General features: G+C 38.7%; 1 protein-coding gene across 1 annotated transcript in view; it reads right to left on the bottom strand.

Annotated features, from left to right (window-relative positions):
• Window positions 1–22,341, bottom strand: part of Akap10 (A-kinase anchoring protein 10) — a 58,087-nt gene that overhangs the window by 6,001 nt on the left and 29,745 nt on the right. Inside the window, exons 8-12 of the mRNA XM_051180446.1 lie at window positions 20,332–20,468; window positions 17,319–17,463; window positions 14,257–14,430; window positions 7,533–7,642; window positions 5,055–5,137 (exon numbers count right to left, since the gene is read on the bottom strand). Of these exons, the coding sequence (XP_051036403.1) occupies window positions 5,055–5,137; window positions 7,533–7,642; window positions 14,257–14,430; window positions 17,319–17,463; window positions 20,332–20,468 (649 nt within the window). The remainder of the gene's footprint in view (window positions 1–5,054; window positions 5,138–7,532; window positions 7,643–14,256; window positions 14,431–17,318; window positions 17,464–20,331; window positions 20,469–22,341) is intronic.

The raw sequence follows: 22,341 nt of genomic DNA, 5'->3' as shown, positions 1-22,341 counted from the left end.
TTTTTAGGAGATAATATCACTTAGACATGGATATTCTTTTCCAGTGTCCCATTAAAACATTAATAAAGACAGTTTATATTGCTTCTATAAATGTTTATAATAACTGTGAAAATTGTCATTTAAAATGCTTCTGAAGAGCCATTTCAGAGTTCTTTTCTTCTACTCTTCTCACCAGATGAAGAAGGTTAATGTTAGACTTGTAGCTAACAATGAAACAAACATACCCTTAATCAATATAATAGTTGGGATAAGAATCTACCAACACATCAGGAGACTGATGGGTAGACTTGTTTTTCTCTTCAGTCTGAAGTATTCCTTTTTTTTCTTCTCTTCCTCTCCTCTCTTCCCTCCTCCCTCCCCTCTCCCTCCCTTCAAAGACAGGGTTTCTCTGTTTAACAGTCCTGGCTGTCCTGGAACTCACTCTACAGACTAAGCTGGTTTCAAACTCATAGATATCTGCTTGCCTCTGCCTTATGAGTACTGGGATTAAGGGCGTATACCATGACCACCTGGTGATATTTCTTAAGAAAAACAAACACCTTAAAAATTTTTATTTATTGTAGGCAGGTGAGACTTCGTAAGTATAGAGATCAGAGGGGCAACTTAGAGGAATTGGTTGTTTCCTTCCATCATGGGTGTCCTGGGAACTGAACTAAGGTTGTCAATTTTGGCCACAAATGCCTTTACTCACTCAGCTTTCTCTCTAGCCCCAGATTAATCCTTAAGATAGGATCCTAATTTCTGGGTGTTGGTGGCACATGCCTTTAATCCCAGCACTTGGGAGGCAGAGTCAGGCAGATCTCTGTGAGTTCGAGGCCAGCCTAGTCTACAGAGTGAGTTCCAGGACATGCTCCAAAGCAATACAGAGAAACACTGTCTTAAAAAAACCAAAAGAGATATGATCCTAATTAATTCAGTAGCTGAAATAAGTCTAGACATGCCATTATAGTCCTTCAATAATAAAAATTACTGAGAGTTTTACTTAAAAAGAAAGAAGAACTTGTCTGGTGGTGATGGCACGTGACTTTTAATCTCAGCACTCAGGAGGCAGAGGCAGGTGGATCTCTAAGAGTTTGAAGCTAGCCTAAGTCTACACAGTAACTTCCAGGACAGGCAGAGATACATAATAAAGACCCTGTCTCAAAACACAAAACAACAAAAAGGATTTATTTATTTGTTATCATGTATTTGTACATGTGAATGTAGGATCCCATGGAAGTCAGAGCACTGGCTCCCCTGGAGCTAGAGTTACGGTGGTTTTGAGCCACCCCATGTGGATGCTGGAAACTAGATTCCAGTCTTCCAGAAGAGCAGCAAGCATTCTTAACCATGAGTCATCTCTCCAACTCTCCATTTAAGGTTTTAAACACTAGTCTGAGCATCAGTTATTGCCAAGCAGAGTCAATAAGTCAAATACTAAAATCTCACATGGCTGCTGAATTATGTACTTACTATACTCCTACAATTACTTGACTTTCAACCTTCAGTCTGGACTCTTCTAATTTCTGCTAACATCTCACTTCAAATCCCTTCTTAGTACCAGTCCTACAGACCGATTGATAGTTTTCTTGATATCTATCTTTCCCCAGCACTATTTCTTTCACATTTTACTGCCACAGAACTACTTCTGGCTAGCAGTCAGCTCTGAAACTCAGTACCATAGAGTTTAGAGTTCAATCTCCTTAATAAGGCATAGAAGGGCTCTCCCAAAGGTAGGCACAAGGAAGGGTGCTACTGGAGGGACACACGCTCACATTTTTTTTTTTTTTTTGTAATTCTCCTTGTTACTGTTTTAAGATTTATTATTTTTATGTTTGTTTTTTGAGACAGGATTTCTGTGTGTAGCCCTCTATGGTTGTGATTCACCTGGCCTTGAGTTCTGACAATCAAGCTTGAGTTCTCTTATAAGAGAAGAAAGTTTTTTTTAACTCCTGAGCCATCTCCCCAGCCGCTTGCTATTTTTTGAAATATAACTTACTTTGTTTGCTCTGAAATAAAAGTTCTCATATTTTCAGAAACCTCTAAGATATTCATAAGCATTTTAAATTAAAAAATATATTATTATTTCTGGGGGCATGAAAGTGCTATGACCCAAGTGTGGAGATAAGAGAACAATTCTGTGGCGCTGCCATGGATTTTGGGGACTGAACTCAGGTTGCCAGGCTTGCACGGCAAGTACCTTTACCCACCGAGGCATCTTACCAGCCTAAGATCTTTCTTAAAACTCAATCTTTTTCCCTGTGCTTTATTACTAGGGTTTCAAAAGCCAAATCAGAATTATAGGCCAGTAAATGACAAAAACTCAAGTCAGCTGTCTTGCTCAGCAAGGTCTTGCCAGAGGATATTCTGAGTCAAACCCCTAGAGTTGCTATTTGTGATGATAGTGTCAATTGTGACATAATCTATAATTCCTCAGGAAGACCTTTCCACTGAGGGTGGCACCATTCTCTGGTTGGAGCTTTGGACTCCATAAATGAGGAAAGGGAAGTGAGTAACCACAAGCATTTATCATTCTCTGCTCCTGCTGTGGACCTGATGTGACCAGCTTGCTTCTCGGTCCTGCCTCAAGTTCCCTCCCACGATGGACTGTACTCTTGACTGTGAGACAGACTAAGTTCTTTCTCCCTTTAGTTGCTTCTGTAAGATTATTTTATTACAGTACAACAAACTATTAATCTGCTAAAACTACAGGCTCTTGAACCCCCAGTTTCTTCATTTGTAGAAGAGCTAAGTATATACATTGATGCATCATATATATGCTTGAATATTCTAGTAAGTAGCCACTATTTAGGGTCTGAACAAGGAGGAAGGACTTCTTTTGAGTATCTATAGATCAAAAGATTATGTAGAGATGAGAAAACTTACATGTCCATGCAAAAGGCAACCAAGTTTAAAAATAACGGTTTTGAAATAAAATGAAGCCCATGATTTTATCACTCACATAATGGAATTCAAAAATTAATCTATCAACAAGTGTTGACTAATATCTGCTAGGCACAGTTTTACAAACAGGGAATATATTCCAAATAAAGATAAGACAATACTTGAGTTCATAGTGCTAATGTTATAGTTATACAAGAGGAAAAGTTACCCAAAAAACAGTACACTGGCTCATGTGGGCAGGGAAAGCTTGTATGAAGAGATAATACTGAGATGAGGAGGAACCAACCACTGCACACAGACCACAGCAGGGCAGCAACTACAAAAGGCTCCATGAAGCAAGAGACATCAGAACTGTGAAGCACAGCTCAATTAGAATGTAGTTTGTCAAAGAGAGTGGATCAACTTAACTATAGAGGGACAATCATAGGTTCCAGCAGGGATGACAGATTTCAAGTACAGTAAATGCCAGGAAGAAGGAACAGGGTGAATGATGAAACAGTAATGTTTCACAGTAGAAGACAAGGAGAAAATGAAAAGTAAAATCTCACTCCCCTCCATTTTGTATGCTTAACTGATATTAAACTTTCTGCAGATCTTTTCAGGTGGTATTTTAATATATAACTTCAATATTGAGGCTGGCCTCAAACTCACAGAGATACACTTGCCTCTGCTTCTGCTTCCCAAATGCTGGGATTCAAGGAGTGCACCACCACACCAACATGGAGAGTCTTTGAACAATACCATCTACAAGTACTTCCTATAAAAATGTATAATTTCCAGTTTGTAAGAAATGGCAAAAAAAAAAAAAAAAAAAAAAAGCTGAGTAACATAATTAGGAAAATCTAGGAGGCAGAGACTTCTAGAATTACTCTGATATGTTTAACAGTTAAGAGGCCTAAAAATGAACCAAACTCTGGCATTTAGCATGTGCATGGCACTCAGATGACTGAAGTATTTCCCAAGTGTAACAATCAATCTCAATGCTCTTGCATCCCCAGATATTTGCATTTAAAAACAAAGCACAAAGGAAGGCAGTGCTATTAAACCCAAAAGGAAGACTACCAACAGCTATTTTAACTATTTTAACCCTAATAAGGGCATTTTCTTTTACAAAGTCAGTCTCATTTACTCAATACACTACAGTTGATCCAACTACACTGACAAGTTCTAGATGTTCTCTGAATGGATCCATACTTGTTTGCAAAATTCTGTGTGAACCAATTGTTTGGAACTGGAATCAATTGCAAAGAATGCATTTTTATAAAAGAAGACTTGAAAGAAATAGCTAGGTGTGCATGTATGCCTTTAATCTCAGTACTCAGAAAAAGACAGATGTGTATGAATTCCAGGTCAGCTAGGGATATACAGTGAGACCCTGTCTCAAAAAGAAAAAAAAAGAAAAAAAGAAAAAAAAAAGTGGGGGAGACAGACAAACTTGAGGGGCTAGGTGGGCAAAGTGCTTGCTATATTCAGATTCCCAGGACCCACACAAAAAGTTGGCTGTAACTGCACATCTGTAACCTCACTGCTGGGATATGAGTTGGCGGAGACAGCCTGGGGGTGAGGTTTGATTGGTCAACCAGTCTAGCTGAAAGGCAAGTTCCAGGTTTCAAAAAGAGAAGGTGAAGAAGTGATTAAGGAAAACATTCCAACATAAATCTCTGGGCTCAAGCCATGTGACTGAACATATGTACATATACCACATACACACAAAATGAAAAAAGAAAAACACCTTTGGTCCAAATCATAAGACCTAACTAACCAAGTCACTCTTCTACTGATTGTTAGACAAAGGACTGGAATTTCAACTTATTATTTTCCATACATAGTTCATAATAATTTTCAGTAACTGAGGAGATTTAACAAACTCAAGGGTCACAAGCCATAAGGCCAACCTGGACTGGATGTAACCCTTTAAATAAAAAGGAAAACAATATATCCCTCCTGTTGCACCTTCTGTAGTAGCAAAGTCCAGCTGAGTAACTTTTTATTCAAAGGAAGAGACTTTGTAGAGGTGTGGTACACAAAGTCCCCACCCTGAGAGGAATCTATAAACACAGAGTAAAAACCCAGCAATTACAAGACTGTAAACCTTAAATAATCCTTCACTTATAGTTAGTATCTAATGTGAGCAAAAGCTCAATATAAAGAAAAAAAGTTCTGCATACAACCTTTCGATTTCTTTACATCAGGTTCAGGCTCAGATTCTCGGATGAACTGCCCCAAGTCACTGACTCTTCCAAAGGACATCTTCCTAAACACGACAAAAAGAAGAATATAATTTCTAAAATTCAAAACCACATTTAAGTAGCTCATCTATAGCTCAAAAACTAGAAACACAATTCATAGCAATTCAAGTTATTAAAAGTGGGCTTTATTTGAAGTAGAGTATCTTTTCATGGAGACAATCTATAATTCATTGGTATCCATCTTAAAACCCCAAAACAGGTTTATGAAACAACAGTAGGTAATTCAAGTTCTGAATTCCATACAGAGAGCAGGCACAACACTAGCCAAGACAATTTTGCAAAAGAAGAAACAAAACAGTCTGATACACTTTATAGGATCAGAATGGGGATGAACCTGTAGTTTTGTAGTATAGTGTGTGCTACCACAGACTCCACCCTGGACTCAATCCTCAAAACTGAAGACAGAACAAAACTAAGCCACTAACCAAAACTCTCCCCTAAACTCATGAATGAAATCATTAAACACAGAATAGAGTATAATATCAATAATGTAAAAGTGAACAGCAAAAAATGTACAATATTGTGTAACAGTGATGACCTAAGCAGGAAAAGGAGAAAAGAATCAGCTGTGAATGATTAAAGAGGACAATAAGCTTACATGCACTTATTGCAACAAGCTCATTTTTTAAATTTTATTTGCATTGGTATTTTGCCTGCATATATATATCTGTGTGAGGGTGTATGTCTATGTGAGGGTACTGAATCTTGGAGTTAGAGACAGTTGTTAGCTGTCAGGTGGATGCTGCCTTCAAAACTAAACTGAACTTGGAACTTGTTGATTCAATCTTATTTGAAGGCCAATGAGCCCCTGGGATCCTTCTGCCTCTCCAGTCTAAAAATACAAACCCATGCCTGGCTTTTTATGTAGGTGATGGAGGTTAGACTCAGGTCCACACACTGGCACAGCAAGCACTCTGTCTACCATTTTTAAAAGACCATTTAAAAGATCATTAAACATTCCTCAAAAGCTAGGCAGGCAAGAGTTCAAACCCAGAGAATGGGGAAAAGAGAGAACCAAGTCAACAAAGTGGGTGCTCTGGCGGGCACACCACCCCATGCCCTGTGTGCCCACATAAACAAATCACACAATCACATACAATTAAAAAAAAAAAAGATTACTATAAAGCTGACACTTTCAAAGACAATGTGATTAAAATTTTGTTTTCCTCAAAGTTTTTTCTAGACTTTTTAGTCATCCAAATGCCACTGTTAATTTCTGACAAAAGATGGTGAAATTTCTTTCACAAACTGTTAAGATCAAGTACAGCATAGGGTAAGTAATCAAATCTATAGAGGTTTATGTGTTCATCAAACCACACTTAGGGTAGGGTAATCACACACATATACACACAAAAAATTAAATCTATATAAGTTTATGTAGTCATCAAACTACACTTAAGAAAGAAGTTACTTTATGTGTGTCTAGTAAATTTCAGTAAGTGAAATATCCTGTTGTCTTTCCATTCTAGGCTCAAAAAACAAACAAACAAACAAACAAACAAAAAAAAAAAAAACCCCAAAAAACAACAACAACAAAACCCCACCAAGTTCATTCTCAAATTCAAAGAAATAACTTAGTTTCCTAAGTAATAGCTATGGAACACACAACAAGATCAGCATCTTTTTAACTTTATGTGTATTTTTGTTTTTACAATCCAGACTTTAAAATAGCTAAAATGGCCAGACATGGTGGCACATACCTCTAATCCCAGCATTCAGGAAGCGGAGGCAGGCAGATCTCTGCGAGCCTAATATTTATACTAAATCCCAAGCCAGTAAGACTACATAGTGAGACTCTGTCTCAAAATAAATGAATAAAACAAAACAAACAGGTAAAATGTGAACCCAATGGAATGTATAGAGCAGACAGTCTAGAACACAGTAGGTAACTATGACATCATCAACTGTTACTTAGTAGTGGAGAGATGATGGGAATGATTTGTACTAAGTTCTTCCTAGACATTAGATACTATTTTAAGTGCTTTTTGTGTATAGTAATGCCCTTTAACCTTTATGCCCTTTAGCAATTTGCAGGATTAAATACAAAACACTAATAGGTTAAATAACATGCCAAAAAGTAGACAGAACTGAAACCCCCCTCAGAGCCCTCCTATACATGTGAATGCAGCTATACATGTGTCATAGCTTGCATGTGGAAGTCAGAGGAAACTATGGGGAGGTTGATTCTCTCCTTCCACCATGGGTCCAAGAACTGAATGAGACCAAGCTGGCCTCAAATTCACAAAGATCCACCTCTGTTTCTTGAATGCTGGGATTAAAGGTGGGCCACAATGTTGGGCTTCCTTTTAATCACTGTATTACACAGTATATAAAAATGCTGGGTGTTTAAAAATTTTTTTAATTTTTAAAAGATGAATTCTACACACAAGTTAAGCTTACCCTGCATATGTCCGTTGATATAAAGATTCTGGATCCAGACTTGCAGCATCCACAATTATTGCTTCATCAAAATTTTTCAGAATTTTAATACTGGTTTTTTTCATACTAGACTACAACAGAAATTATAAAATTTATAGTATATTATTGAAAATGAAACAAAACAAACCAGTCCTGAGTTTGGAAGATGAGAGGTTAGTATGAAGTTGTTTCAAATACGTTTGCTTTATCACTCAATTCTTTCACTGAAAGATGTGAGATGTGGCGGCAAAGACTCTGGAACACATTCTACAGTTACAATGAAAGGACAAAAGTACAAAACCAAAATACCCAGCATCCATCTACACATCAAACCTATCTGTCTTTCCTTCCTTCCTTCCTTTTTCTTTTTTGGTTTTTTGTTTTTCCAGACTGGGTCTCTCTGTATTGCTTTGGAGTCTGTCCTGGAACTAGCTCTGTAGTAGACCAGGCTGACCTGGAATTCCCAGAGATCCACCTGCCTCTGCCTCCTGAGTGCTGGGACTAAAGGCATGTACACCAACGCCCAGCTCAAACCTGTCTTTCTAATGAACTATGTTGCAGTGTATGCTATTCTCAGATATTATTTTTCCATTATGTAAAACTCAGCCATCCAGGCATTTGCATGTTACCCAACTGTCAACACAATGCTCAACCTTTAAAGGGTAAATGAATGCTTTCAATTTTCAGTGAGGCCATGTGTTTAAAAAAAGATAAAGAACCATACCTACAGTAACTACATACTGTCAGTTCCCCTCCAGCATTCTAATTCCAAATCCCCAAACAAACAAACAAACAAACGAATGAATAAAAGCTAAGCATGTCAGAACTGGCATTTTGCTAAAATACAGAGCTATTGAGTCGACTCAAAAATTCAAATCTTAGAAATGCCATTATGGCCAGGTGGTGGTGGTGCATGCCTTTAATCTCAGGACCCTGGAGGCAAAGTCAGATGGATATCTGTGAGTTCATGGCCAGTCTGATCTACAAAACAAGTTCCAGGACAGGCAGAGCTATTACACAGAGAAACCCTGTTTCAAAACAAAACAACAACAATAATAAAATATTGGTATGGATAGGCTTTCATGTATGCAAAATGACTTATAGTTAACTATGAAAGGAACATTGGAGTATACTAGAGGGACTACATCACATCTGTAAGGCACCTTTACTCAGTGTGATGGTTAATACTGTCAACAGGATAAAGAATTACCTAAAAACAACAAAGCAAACAAGCAAACCAAAAACTTCTAGCACATTTATGAGGGGTTATCTAGATTAGGTCAAATAAGATGGCAAGACACACCCTAATATGGGTGGCACCATTCCAGTGGAATGGGGTCCTGGACAAAATCAAAAGGAGAAAACAAGGTGAGCTTAAGCATTCACTCCTTCCTGATTATGGATGCAATGTGCCCAACTGCATCAAGCTGATGGAAGCACTCAACAATGAGGGAGATAAGCAACTAACATACTCCCACTATAAGACCAGACATCACCAGAAAACCAAGACCAACAATTATCTATGGAGTATAAGCAGTAGGTCATGAGTGATGGATCTAAAATCCCCAATAAAAATAAATCCACCCACATGAGCAAGTAGGATTTGTCCTAGAAACACAAAGCATCTGAAAATCATGAGAAACTTAATACTGGTATCGACAGAATCAAACCCCCAAACTTATATATAGTGACCTTAGTACAAAAAAAAAAAAAAATGTTTTAAAATACCTAACATATCTACTTGCAATTAAAAAAAATATATATATATACATACAACTCACATTCAGCAATGAATTTTTTCAATCTTATATAGAACATCTATTAACAAAATGAATAAAACCTAGAACCCACAAATCTAGACTTAATAGCAAGTAAAGAGGAGAAAGCTGAAAGCTTTTCTGAGGTCAGAACAAAGGCAACTATGCCTGTTCTCACTTCTAGTCTACACTACAGCAGGAAGAGCAGTTAAGGCAAGAAAAGGAATCCAAGGCATCCCCAAGTGGGCAGAAAGCAAACTACTTCAGTTTCTATATAATGCAGAAGATCTTAAGACTATGAGAAAACACTCAGAGCTAACAAATGAACTTAACAGAGTTAAGAGTATTAGATCAATATCAAAAGTCATTGTTTTTCTAGGCACTTTAAGTGAAAAATCTAGGGCTGGAAAGATGGCTCAGCAGTTAAGGGTACTGGGGCTGCTCTTTCAGAAGACCCAGGTTCAATTCTCAGCACCTACATGACAGCTAACAACTGTCTGTAACTCTAATTCCAAAGGATCCAATGTCCTCACACAGACATATGTACAGCCAAAACACCAATGCACATCGAGTAAATTAATAATAAAAACCTCTAGGAATAAATGAGCAAGGTTATGTAATATTATAAAATAATGCTGAAAAGAACCTAAGAACATAAATGGAAACATATCCTATCTTCACAGAGTAGAAAATGTATTATTACAATGGTAATACTCCAGACGTATGTACTGATTTCATGCAGCCTGATCAAAATGAAAAAGCCAACCTCTAAGTTCACATGGAATGCAAGGACTCAGAATAGTCAAAACAATCTTGAAAAACAAAACCCAAACTGGCTAGGTATGGTGGCACTCAGGTCAAGGAGTAAGATAGAGAGTTCAAGGTCACAGTGTGCTACACAGGAAGACCATGTCTCAAAAATCCCAAACCAAACTACTCCAAACTCACCAAAGCTAAAAGAAGATGCATACATTCTAACTTACCAAAGCTATATAATTAAAGCCAAGAGAACTAGAGCAAGTGAGATGGCTCAGTGGGTAACGGGGCTTGCTGCTAAGCCTGACAACCTAAGTTCAAGCCTCACGATTGATATGGGGAAAAGATAGAACCTACTTCCACAAGCAAGTTATGGCATGTCCAAAAGTATCTCCCATTCCCACATAAACAAACAACAATGGGACTGACATAAGCATAGACATTGTTTTTAATATCTTTTTATTTTATATGTATCGATGTTTGCCTGTATGTATGTTAATGTACCATGTGAATGCAGTGCTTAAGGAAATCTGAAGAGGGCTTAGGATGTCTTGGCATTAGAGTTACAGATGGCTGTGAGCCATCATGTGGGTGCTAGGAATTGAACCCTGGTTCTTCAGAATAGCATCTAGTGCTCCTAACCACTCAGCCAATCCTCCAGCTTGGTCAACTGAATTTTGAAAATGTTATTGCCCAAAGAACAAGTTATTTTGTTTTTCTATTTGAAAAATGTTGCTGAGACATTTGGCTATCTAGTGGAAAGGGAATGAAGTTGGGTACTAGTTGTGGTGGTGCACAGAAAGTTAGAGCTTTGATTTCAAGGCCAGCTTGGTTTACATAGTAAATTCTAGGCTAGAACTTGTAGTAGTAGTAGTAGTAGTAGTAGTAGTAGTAGTAGTAGTAATAGTAATAATAAGTCTATAAAATTGAAGAATGCAGTTAACCATTTATCTTACACCATATATAAAACTAACTTCAAAATGGGTTAAAAAAATCTGTGGTTCTCAGAAGAAACAGTAATTTGTAAGTCTATTACTTTAGATTTGGCAATGACTTTTTTTAAAATGTATATGAGTATTTGCCTGCAAGTATGTGTGTGTACCATATGCCTGGTGTCTTCAGAGGCCAAAGGAGGATGTTAGGTTCCTGTAACTGAAGTTACAGACTACAGGTGCTGAGAATTGAATCTGAGTCCTCTGGAAGGACAGAGCCATCTCTCCATGTTTGTGTAAGACAGGCTCTCTTTCCTGATAGAGTGGTAGAATATATGCCTTTAATCTCAGCACTTGGGGGGTGGGAGTGGGGGTGGGGCAGAGGCAGGTGGAACTCTGTGAGTTTGAGGTCAGCCTAGTTTACAAAGCAAGTTGTAACAGTCAGGGCTGTTACACAGAGAAACCCTGTCTCAAAAAAAAAAAAAAAAAAAAAAAAAAAAAAAAAAAAAAAAAACCATTTCACTATGTAGCCCTGGCTGTCCTGGAACTCACAGAGATCTGCCTGTCTCTGTCTCCTGAGTGCTAGGATTAAGGGCATGTACCATCATGTTCCATCACTTTTTTTTTAAGATTTATTTATTCATGTGTATGTGTGTGAGAGTGCTCACAGAGGCCAGAAGAGGGCATCAGAGCCTCTGGAGCTGGACTTAACAGCCAGTTTTAAACTGTCTGATCTGTGTGCTAGGAATCAACTCTGGCTCTCTATCAGAGCAGCAGCAAATGCTCTTAACCAATGAGCCATCTTCCTGGAATAACATCCAAGTATGACCTCTGGACTCTGCACACACAGCAGGGACACTCTTGTGTATGAATACAAACACACTTGGTTATTAAATTATCTGGGAGAGGAGAGGAAAGGGTATAAGAACGAAGCTGGGTGTGGTGAACACCTTTAATCGCAGCACTCAGGAGGCAGTCAAGTGGATCTGTGAGTTTAAAGCCAGCCTGGACTATATATTCCACTCCTGGAAAGCCAGGGTACACAGTAAGACCCTATCTCAAAAATAAATAAAAAAAAAAATTAGTAAATAAAACTTTACAAGGCTGTAGAGAATGGCAGGATAATGGGTAAGACTTTGATCAATACATATGGGTGAGATTTCAACAGAGTACACATATATACATTTTAAAAATCAGTTAATTTAAAAAATTATTGTTCATACCCATGTTTGTGTTATGTGGGAGTGGGCAACATGTGTCCCATTGTGAACATGGAGACCAGAGGAGAATTTTGTGGAGTATGTTCTTTCCTTCCACCTTTATGGGTTTTGTGAATTGAACTCAGATTGCATGACAAATGCCTCTTTCGACTGAACTTATCTCCTTGCCCTCAGTTAACCTTTTTTTTGTTTGTTTGTTCTTTTTAAGACAGGATTCCTCTGTATAGTTTTGGAGCCTACACTCGAACTCACTTTGTAGATCAGGCTGGCTTCTAAATCATAGAGATCCGCCTACCTCCACCACCGGAGTGCTAATGCCCAACTCTCAGTTAATTTCTTAATGCCTCCTTTTGAATTGCTGTCTTGGGAATATCCCACTTCCTATGATTTTAGGGAGAATCAGTAAGGTATGCTAACTAACATTTAGAAAATAAACAGCTCAAAAAACAAACAAAACAAAACAACAACAAAAAAGGAAGGCATAGCCAGGCAGTGGTGGCACATGCCTTTTATCCCAGCACTCAGGAGGCAGGGGCATGTGATGAGTTCAAGGACAGAGTGAGTTCCAGGACAGCCAGGGCTATTTGTTACATAGAGAAACCCTGTCTTGAAAAGCAAACAAACAAACAAAACAACAACAACAAAATAGGAAGGCACAACAGCATTCTAATCCAAAACAAACCCAAAAGTAGTTAAAAAAAACAACAAAAAAACAAACAAACAAAAAACCAAACAAACAAAACAACAACATCAAAAAAAAAAAAAAAAACCCCATAGGAGACAGGGGTTCAAGTCAATGAGACAATGAGACACCTGAATGGTAAAAGTGCTCACAGAACAAACGAGAACCCAACATGGATACTGCAGGGTATCTTCTGGTTCCTACACTGACTGTGACATGTGTGTGCCTGCACTCACAAACATCATACATACGTTTAAAACAATCTGAGTTCACTAGTAATAAAAAGTATCCAAGACATCCCCTGGTTCCCACACTGTGACATGTATGTGTCTGCGCTCACACATACACATAACGTGTAAACAAATTAAAACAATCTGAGTTCACTAGTAACAAAAAGTATTCTAAATTTAGTTATTAAAATTTCACAAATAATTATAAAATGAGCTCTTCAGAGTTATAAAATTCAAAATACCTTTTACTGGCCTAAGGAGACAGTAATGTGCTGGCCATGCAAGAATGAAAACCTAGGATCCCCCACCAGGACCCACAAATGGTGTGGGTGGACATGGTGAAATGCTTATAATCCCAGCCCCTGGGATGTGAGGAACAGATGAATTTCTGAGTGAACATCCTGAGTGAATATGTATTGTTGACATGAGCATGGCCTTATCAAGGATCCCAGTGAGTGCCTCAGAACCATGGGAATGGAAAAGCCTTCCCTTGGTCTCTGTAAGTGCAGATGTTGACAGGTGTTGCAGAAAGTATCAATCACAGTGTTTCTTCCTGTATGACTGCAGCTTGAGACAACTCCCCTACAGAGGCCACCTACTATTTAGGATTCAGCTATTCTGAATTTCTGGGCTGCTAATGCATCTCTATCAGAGTGCATTACCCACTTGATCCCAGCTTTTCTGTGTATGTTGCTGTCACTGTCAATACAGTCAAGTCAATCTGAAAGCCATGCAGGTCATGGCATCTGGGGAGATGGAGACTGGCAAGATTCCTAGGCCTTGCTGGCAGCCAGCCTAACTCAATAGCAAGTCCTGAGTCAGTAAGAGACTCTATCCCCAAAACCAACGTGAATAATGTCTGAGTAGTAACATCCAAGGCTGACCTCTACACACACAGCAAGCACACTCTTATGCATGAATACAAAGCCATGCTAGCAAGAAGATGAACAGCTTTCATGAAAGAACATGATACTTTACAATATAGCAGAAGCCTAATCACAACTGGCAGTCTGACTAGATTTTATTTTCTTGCATCTAAAACATATGAATAGGATCTTTTGGTGGCATTTGAAGAAAGGCTCTGTATGCCTTCCTTCCTTCCCATTGACAGATTGAAATTAGCTAATACCTGAGCAGTGGAGCCATCGGAACCACCTGAGTGAGACTCTTCTGGAAGGCACACAGAACCATGAGCAGCCAGTGCAACATTTCCTCCAAGAAATTCATCTCCTCGAACTGAATGGATGAGGTCGTTCAAATATTTGTAATAAAGATTGCTGGACAGAAAACCAGGCAAAAAGACCTGAAAGAGGAACAGCATTTTAAAAATAGAAACTAGACACATCTAGTACTTTACCTACAAGATTATCATTAACAGCAATACTTGTACCTCTTACTTCTTACATTACTATCCAGTTTCGACTGTCACTAAAAAATGTTGTCCACCCATACCTTTCATGGGCATTACACAGTGAGAATAAAATAGTCTGAGTCTTTACCACATACTGATTTTAATTCTAAACTGACTTTTCTAAGAAATGATAAAGAATGTAGGCTGGAGAGATGGCTCAGTGGTTAAGAGTTTGAATTGATCTTGAAGAGGACCAAATTTTGTTCCCAGAACCCAGGTCAGCAGCTCAAGCTCCAAGGGGGATAAAACATCTCTGGCCTCCACGGGCACCTTCACCTAGGTATACAAACCTGAATGTGAGTCTCCGTTAGAAGGCCTGGGCAGTATATGGGACCTCTGACAGTGGAACCAGGATGTATCCCTGGTGCACGAAAGGACTTTGGGAGCACATTCCCCATGGAGGGATACTCCATTAGCTTAGAGACATGAGGGAGGGTCTAGGCCCCAACCCAAATGACTTGACAGATTCTGATGATTCCTCCTGGAAGAGCTCATCACCCTCCCTCAAGGGAATGGGATGGGAGGGAGTAAAATAAGAAAAAAAAAATATAAAAAAAAAATAAATTAATAATAAATTACAAGGAGTATGATTGCTAAGTTGAATTCTAACCTTCAAATATATGGTGAATTTATCTATCAAAGGGATGTTAATTAATTTCTATCACTGGCAATACATCAGATTATCTGTATCTACACAAGCTTTCCAATGCTGGTTTCTCATCTGTTTCCAAATAACTAATGGCACTTGTTGAATAAATGCCAACTGGAGCTTGTTTTTACAGTCCTTTAAGAATTATTGAGTAAGTACTCAAGTTTATTATTTTCATTTCCTATTACAGACTTCCTTAGTGCACTTAGCATAACTGTGGATATGCCTGTCTGTAATTAAAATGTCTTCCTACAGACCTAAGTTCCAAAGGTTCAAAGCCCCATTTGTTTACCACTGCAACACCAATAACCAGTATAGAGGTACTCAGAAGTATTTGCTGAATGCATCATTCATGTCTTCATATCCTTTCTTCATCTACCTGCTAGGGTCTACTACCGTTAATATTAGTGCAGGATAGTGGGGGCATGGTGGTTCACGTCTATAACCAGGACTTGGAAGGTGGAGGCAAGATCATCATGAGTTCAGTTAGCTCTGTCTTGAAGAGTTTCCTACTCCCTATCACTCTGGTGGAAAAAAACCAACAACCCTAGTACAAAATCCTTACCAACCAACATTTAGTAAGAGCTTTTGCGTCTTCCTTCACCTCAAAGTACTGAGGATAGAACCTAGGATCTCCCACATGGCAGTCAAGTGCCCTACCACTGACTTACAGACACAGTCCATTTTTACTTTTTGAGACAGGATTTCCCTCAGTTACCCAAGCTGGCCTTGAATTTTCAATTTTCTTTCTTTTTTTCAATTTAACTTTATGTGTGTTATGTGCAAATAGGTATCCATGTACCATGTCACACATGTAGAGGTAAGAGGACAACTTTCAAGTGTCAGTATTCTGATTCCACCATGGGTTCTAGGAACTGACCTCTGAAAAATTCTGCCAGCCCTTCTCTTTTCTGTAATGTCAGTGTATGTGTGTGTGTCATCCTCAGTAACTTGGTCTACTTCTTTGAGACAGGGTCTCTCACTAGTCTGGAGGTTACCAATTACTCTGTACTGGCCAGCCAGTGAGCCACAGGAATCTCACATCTGCCTCCTGAGTACAGGGATATCACAGATGTGTGCCATTCTACTCAGCAATTCTATTTGAGTTCCAGGAATCAAACCCAAGGCCTTGTGCCTGTAAGGCAAGCACTAACCAAGCCACCCCATACATCCTAGCCTTGAACATTTAATCTTCCCACCTATCTGAGATTGTAGGTTGTATGTCACCACACTCAACTACAACTTGTTTCTCTCTGTATTTTATTTTTCATTAAGTTTATTGTTTTTATATTCCCCTCATGCTTGGATTTTCCTTTCAAATTAGAAAATTTTTCATTTTAATCATGAAAAAGTTATTACCTTGTTATTGATACTTTATTACATTATCTCTAGCTTTGCTATAACTTGTCTTTTTTGTTAATTCTTTTAAATTTAGTCTTTTTGTGTGTGCACATGTATGTGCATGTAAGTGAAAAGCAGAGACGATAATTTTAAGTGTTTTCCTCATTCACTTCTCTACCCTTATTTTTTAAGATAGGGTCTCTCACTGAACTTGGGGCTCAACAATTGGCAGATCCTCCTGTTTCTAGATCCTTGGTGCTAAGATTACAGAAGCCACTTTTCCATACCTAGCTTTTTATGAAATCACTGAGAGTACTAATTCAAGTTTGACTGAGCTACCTTGATAGCATCTAAGTCCAGTTGTTTTGTGTATGGCATTTTATAATAGTGCTTAATCAATCTCCTTCTACCTGGATAAACAGGAAACATTTCAGTGACATAAACTCATGAGTTTGCCCTGGTCTCAGTACAACTTCTGACAACGCTGCTCTAATTCATTAGAATAAGTTATTTATAAATATTAACACTATTACCAAGCTGTTAGTGATATCTCAAAGTGATCAGAATATATAAAATTAGGGTTTCAATACAATGGTCAATAGAAGTTCAGTAACTGTGTAGGCCACTTTTATAAAAGTGAAGTTGATACATGACAAATCAGGATTCAAAGCCTCTGCTCTCAATCACTATGCTATGCCACTTCAATTTCCCACTGTTGTCTTACACATTGTACTTTCAGAGTTCCACAAAGAAAACTTCTTGTAGTTTAATATTTGAAGATCTTAATTACCTTCTCCATGGTTGTCCAGGCCTGACGTAATGGAGTTGTGAAACAGTTAGGAAGTGGCCCACCTTCCCTGCAGATATTGGATTCAATTTCTAATCGTACAACATCATCAAATCCAAGGGGGTGTGTGGCTTGGAGAGAAAAGTACCTATGGCAGAAAGAGATTCAAAGTAAACCCAAATTACACACAAGCTTAAGCAGCTGTCTATACTTAGACACTCCTATCTGAGACTACACAACTGCTTCAGACCTTCAAGTATGGAACCAGGTAAGGAAAGTATCACTTTGTAACCTTTTATTATTCTCACTTCCTCTAGGAAACCTGCCACTTCTCACCTGTCTTCCAAACACCTTTAGTTTCTACCCAGCCAGCTTTGCTATTTGAGTTGTGAGTCAGGTTATACAAAGACAAAGAAATCAACCAGCTATACATACTTAATGGGCACCTGTTTTCTGTTAGGTCTTTAAAAGGAGTTTATAAGAAAATTTCCTAAGACCTTATTATTTTCCTTGAAAACACTAACAAAGATGTGCACAAGATAAAGTGAGAATATACCACTATACCCACAAAACATAGTAATAACACATAGGAATCCAAAATAAACTGTACTGAAGATGAAGTGAATAGATTTACTGGAGTCAATTCAAAAGATCTTCTGATAATTTAGAGAAGAAAGGAAAAAGTAGTTAATGAAAACCCAAAAGAGTGTGATCCTGATTGGACATAGTGCATGATGTTTGGGACTTTGATTATGGACGCAAAAAAGCAGTATAAACAGGGGGAAAAGAAAACTTGCAAATACTCTAGTGGCAAGCAGAAATTACAAGTCCAGCCTGACAGCCAACTAACAAAATGGCAACACCACAAAGATGCCAGTCTTTGGAGAATGACTCCCAAAGTGAAAATGGGACTCAGTGGAAAAACTGGGTCTGCTCTGTGGAGTTACTAAGTGGGGCTCTGGCCACTGCTCTGCTCCAGTCTTCAGAACTGTTCTCTTTCCATCATCATTTCCATAACAAAAAGCACGTCTCCTTGTCCTTACCTAATACCTTCCACTAACCCAACACATTAGATCTGTTAAAGCCCTGGCACTACCTTGCTCCATGACTTTGAGAAACAATTTCCTTCATGGGACTTCCTTACTTTCAAAAACAAAAATCAGACCAGATGCCCAATCTCATTATCCATCGGAATTATCACGTTTTCAAAAGAGTAAGCATTTCTTAGACACCCTTTGCACTGAAGCAGAATCTACTACACAAGACAAAAAGTGGATTATTAAAGAAAGGTTTATTTACTTAATGTGCACTGAGGTTTTTTTTCCTGCACATATATCTGTATAAGGGTGTCAGATCCCATAGAACTGGAGTCACAGTTGTGAACCACCATGTGGGTGGTGGGAATTGAACCCAGGTCCTCTGGAAGAATAACCAGTAACTTCAACTTCTGAGCCATCTCTTCAGCCCCCAGAAGCAAATTTTTAACAAGTTCCTACACAAATACTACTACTACTACTACTACTACTACTACTACTACTACTACTACTACTACTACTTTCTTCTCCTCCTCCTCCTCTTCTTCTAAAAAAGATTGGCTTTATTTATTTTATGTGTTCAGGTGTTTTGTCTACAAATGTGTGCACCAAGTGGGTGCCTGGTGCCCTTGTATTCCCTGGAACTAGAGTTATAGATGTTAGTGAACTGGAATATAGGTCCTGGGAATTGAACTCAGGACCTCTGAAGGTCAACCAGTACTTTTAACTGTTGAGCCACCTTGCCAGCCCCTCCTAGATGAGTATTAGGCAGACACAAACCTGCAGTCCCATGTTTAGCCTGAACCTTTCACTCTAACATCACTGAGTCCTTGCTTTGTTTAATTCTTGTGTACGTGTATGTGGTCTGTGTGAATGTGTAAACATGTAGAGGTGCCCATGGAGCCAGAATAGGTGTCAAATCTCCTAAAGATGGAGTTATATAAGAACTGCCTGAGGTGGCGCTGGGAACAGAAACTCAGTCCTCTAAAGAGCAACAAGTGCTCTTAGCTGCTGAGTCACTGCCCCAGCCCCCAGGCCTGTGAAGTTCTTTAATCCCCAAGTCTCCCCTTTACCTTTGTCTATGGGCACAACACATTTCCTCACAAGAAGGATAAATGTAAAGGAGGACATGGTGATGGGGCTGGCCAGTCTTCTCACTTGCCTGAGGAGATGTTTTTGGTTTATTTACAGTATGTTTTTCCCCAATTTCTTGTCTTTGGTAAAAACTAATGAGAAATTGGCTGGGGTAGGCCAGAGGTAGAGGGCATGCTTAGCATGTACAAGGGGTTCAATTCCCAACACCAAAGATAAAATCCAGAAACTACTAAAACAAAACTAGCATTTATTACCAATGTAGATAGACAATACAATATGCAAGTGAGCATGCATATGTGTGCATATGTGTGTGGAGGCCAGAGGGTGATACTGAGGGTCTTCCTTCATGATTCATCTATGTTCTTCTTTGAGGTAGGTTTTTTCTTTTTTTAAAGATGATATCCTACATGTATTTTATTATTAAATATTATTTATGTGTATGAGTGTCCTGCCTATGTATGTATGTCTGTGTATCATATGCAAGCTTGGTGCCTGAAGAGACCAGAAAGATGGCAGTGGGTGCCTATAATACTGAAGTAACTGGTGCTTCTGAGTTTCCATGCGGGTGCTGGGCATGGAATCCCAATCCTCTGGAAGAGCAGCAGGGCTCTTAGTGGTTGAGCCATCTAGCCCTGAAGCAGGACTTCTTAAATGAAGAGCCACATAGTTTCTGTCTGTGAAGTCCTCCTGAGAAGCACATTCTGGTCCTGTTTACGATATAAAAGTCCCTCCACAGCAAGGACTTTTGTTCTCTGACTGGAGAGTTCTGCATCTGACACATCCAAATCAGCTTTTATGCATGGATTCCTTATCCAAGATTAATACCACAGTGTATAGTGAATGCTCAAAACACCTGCTGAACAAACACGCAGATCAAACAAACTCACTTGTCATATAAAATCATGGCATCATTCTGTGCCTCCTGTCCATCATACTGGCCCTTTTTGGCAGCAAGCTGAGACTGGAAGTTATCCGCTGCTAACCAGAATTGTAAGATATTCACTGCATCTTCTTTTTCCATATACTAGGAAGAAAAACACAAAAGAGTAAGACAAAGCAGTTCCCTCACCACCTGTAATTTGTATGTTGTTAGTAGTAAAAAATCTCCTTTACTCCACACCCTTCAGCAAAATATAAACTTGAAGTAGACAAGTTTTAAATACTCTTTCAGGGTAGGGGTGGGGAGTAAAATTAACAACAACCCACACCACATACAAGGAGATACAAACTTCAATTCACTGGAGTTTAAAAAAGGAAGAAGAAGAAGAAGAAGAAGAAGAAGAAGAAAAAAAAAAAAGAATCAGACAAATTTGAACTCATATTTCCTTATCTGTAATGACAGTGAATTAATATTCTTTTACACCTAATTATGGCTACCATTCCATGAGGACACACGGACACATCCGGAGGACAATCTGAACAAATACTAATGTCAAGCATGGTCAGAAAAGGAAAAAATGAAAAGTCAACTGCGTGCTTATTGCACTCTTGCAAAAAAGGTACAATTCTAGCATCTAGGTTGCTGTTTTGTGAAATGGGGAGTTGTTTTGCCAAGTGATGCTAGGGACTGTGAAGGTTAACCAGAACTTACCATAGGAATCTTTATAATAGTTACTTGTTTTGTAACAAAAATATTTCATTTGCTAAAGCCTAATAAAGTTAAATAAAGCTGTATGTCTCACCTGCTTTAGGTGGATAATGCTTCCAGAAGCCATAGGTTATTAAACTAAATTTAAGTACCAGAGAGGGCTATCTTCCTACAAGCTGCTAGCAGGGAGGCCTCCAAGACCATCATAACAATATAGGCAATTGTCACAAAAACTAAATGGTAAGACCCCATTTGCTGAAGAAATCACTTTGATCTCATGATAAAGAAGAATCAAGTTGAAGTGGAGCAGAAGCTTCTTCCCTGCCAAATAGCTCTTACATGTTGGAAGGCACTATGCAATGTACTAGGGGAAAATTGTTACAATTTTACCTGGCTATAGACTCCAGACCAGCCAGGTAAGATGTGCCCACTGGTATGATAGTGGCAAGTCTGTTATGGAATTAACCAATTTATTTTCTGATTATATCTGATACCCACTTCAAAGGAAGAAATCCACATTTGGTACTTTAAGCCCAGTCAAAAGTTCATGGCTAAGGCGTTCATAAGCCCTAGTGGGGAAGATACTGCTGTTGTTTAGCTAAACAGATATGATGTGCCTGTCAAATTGTCTTCTAGATAGCATATTCATACAAATAGAATAGTGGTATTAGTTTTGGTGAGAGGATTTGTTTTTGTTTTTTGTTTTTTTTTTTTTCTCGGAGACAGGGTCTCACTATGCAGTTCTGACATCTCTCACAGAGATCCACCTGCCTCTGTTCCCTATTGCTGGGATTAAAGGCAAAAAGCACCAAAAAGCTTTTTGCAGCAATCAGTGGTGATTACAGATCCCATAAATTATTGTTGAATATGCAACTACAAATGGACATTTGTACCACTCCCTCCCAGATTCAAGAAAAATCACAGAATAGTCAGAAAGTATGTAAGAGCTGAAGGAAAGGGACAAGTGATGTGCAACAATGAATTCCAGGCACAATGTAGACGGTCCCCTATTGAACCCACAGCAGCGAAGATCTCCACACACTGGGCTCATCAACAGCCTCGTTGTGGAAGGGGGAAAAGATTGGGGGCTACATAGCACCCCAAGGATTTGCACAAAGTTAATGATAGATGGGGGCGGAGAGACATTTTCTTCAGTGGTAAAGTCAATATAAGCTGTCCATGCTTCTGTAAACAAACCTAATGAAACTCACTGACACATACACACACCACACACTCACCCCCAAAAACACACAAAAATATGAAACAGAAGAGGGGGACAGTTGGGAAAAGGAAGAAAATTAGGGGGGAG

Source organism: Phodopus roborovskii, unplaced genomic scaffold (genome assembly GCF_943737965.1).
Source record: "Phodopus roborovskii unplaced genomic scaffold, PHOROB, whole genome shotgun sequence".
NCBI lineage: Eukaryota > Metazoa > Chordata > Mammalia > Rodentia > Cricetidae > Phodopus > Phodopus roborovskii.
Note: the sequence above shows the minus strand (reverse complement) of the source record. Positions and strands in the feature narration are given on the sequence as shown.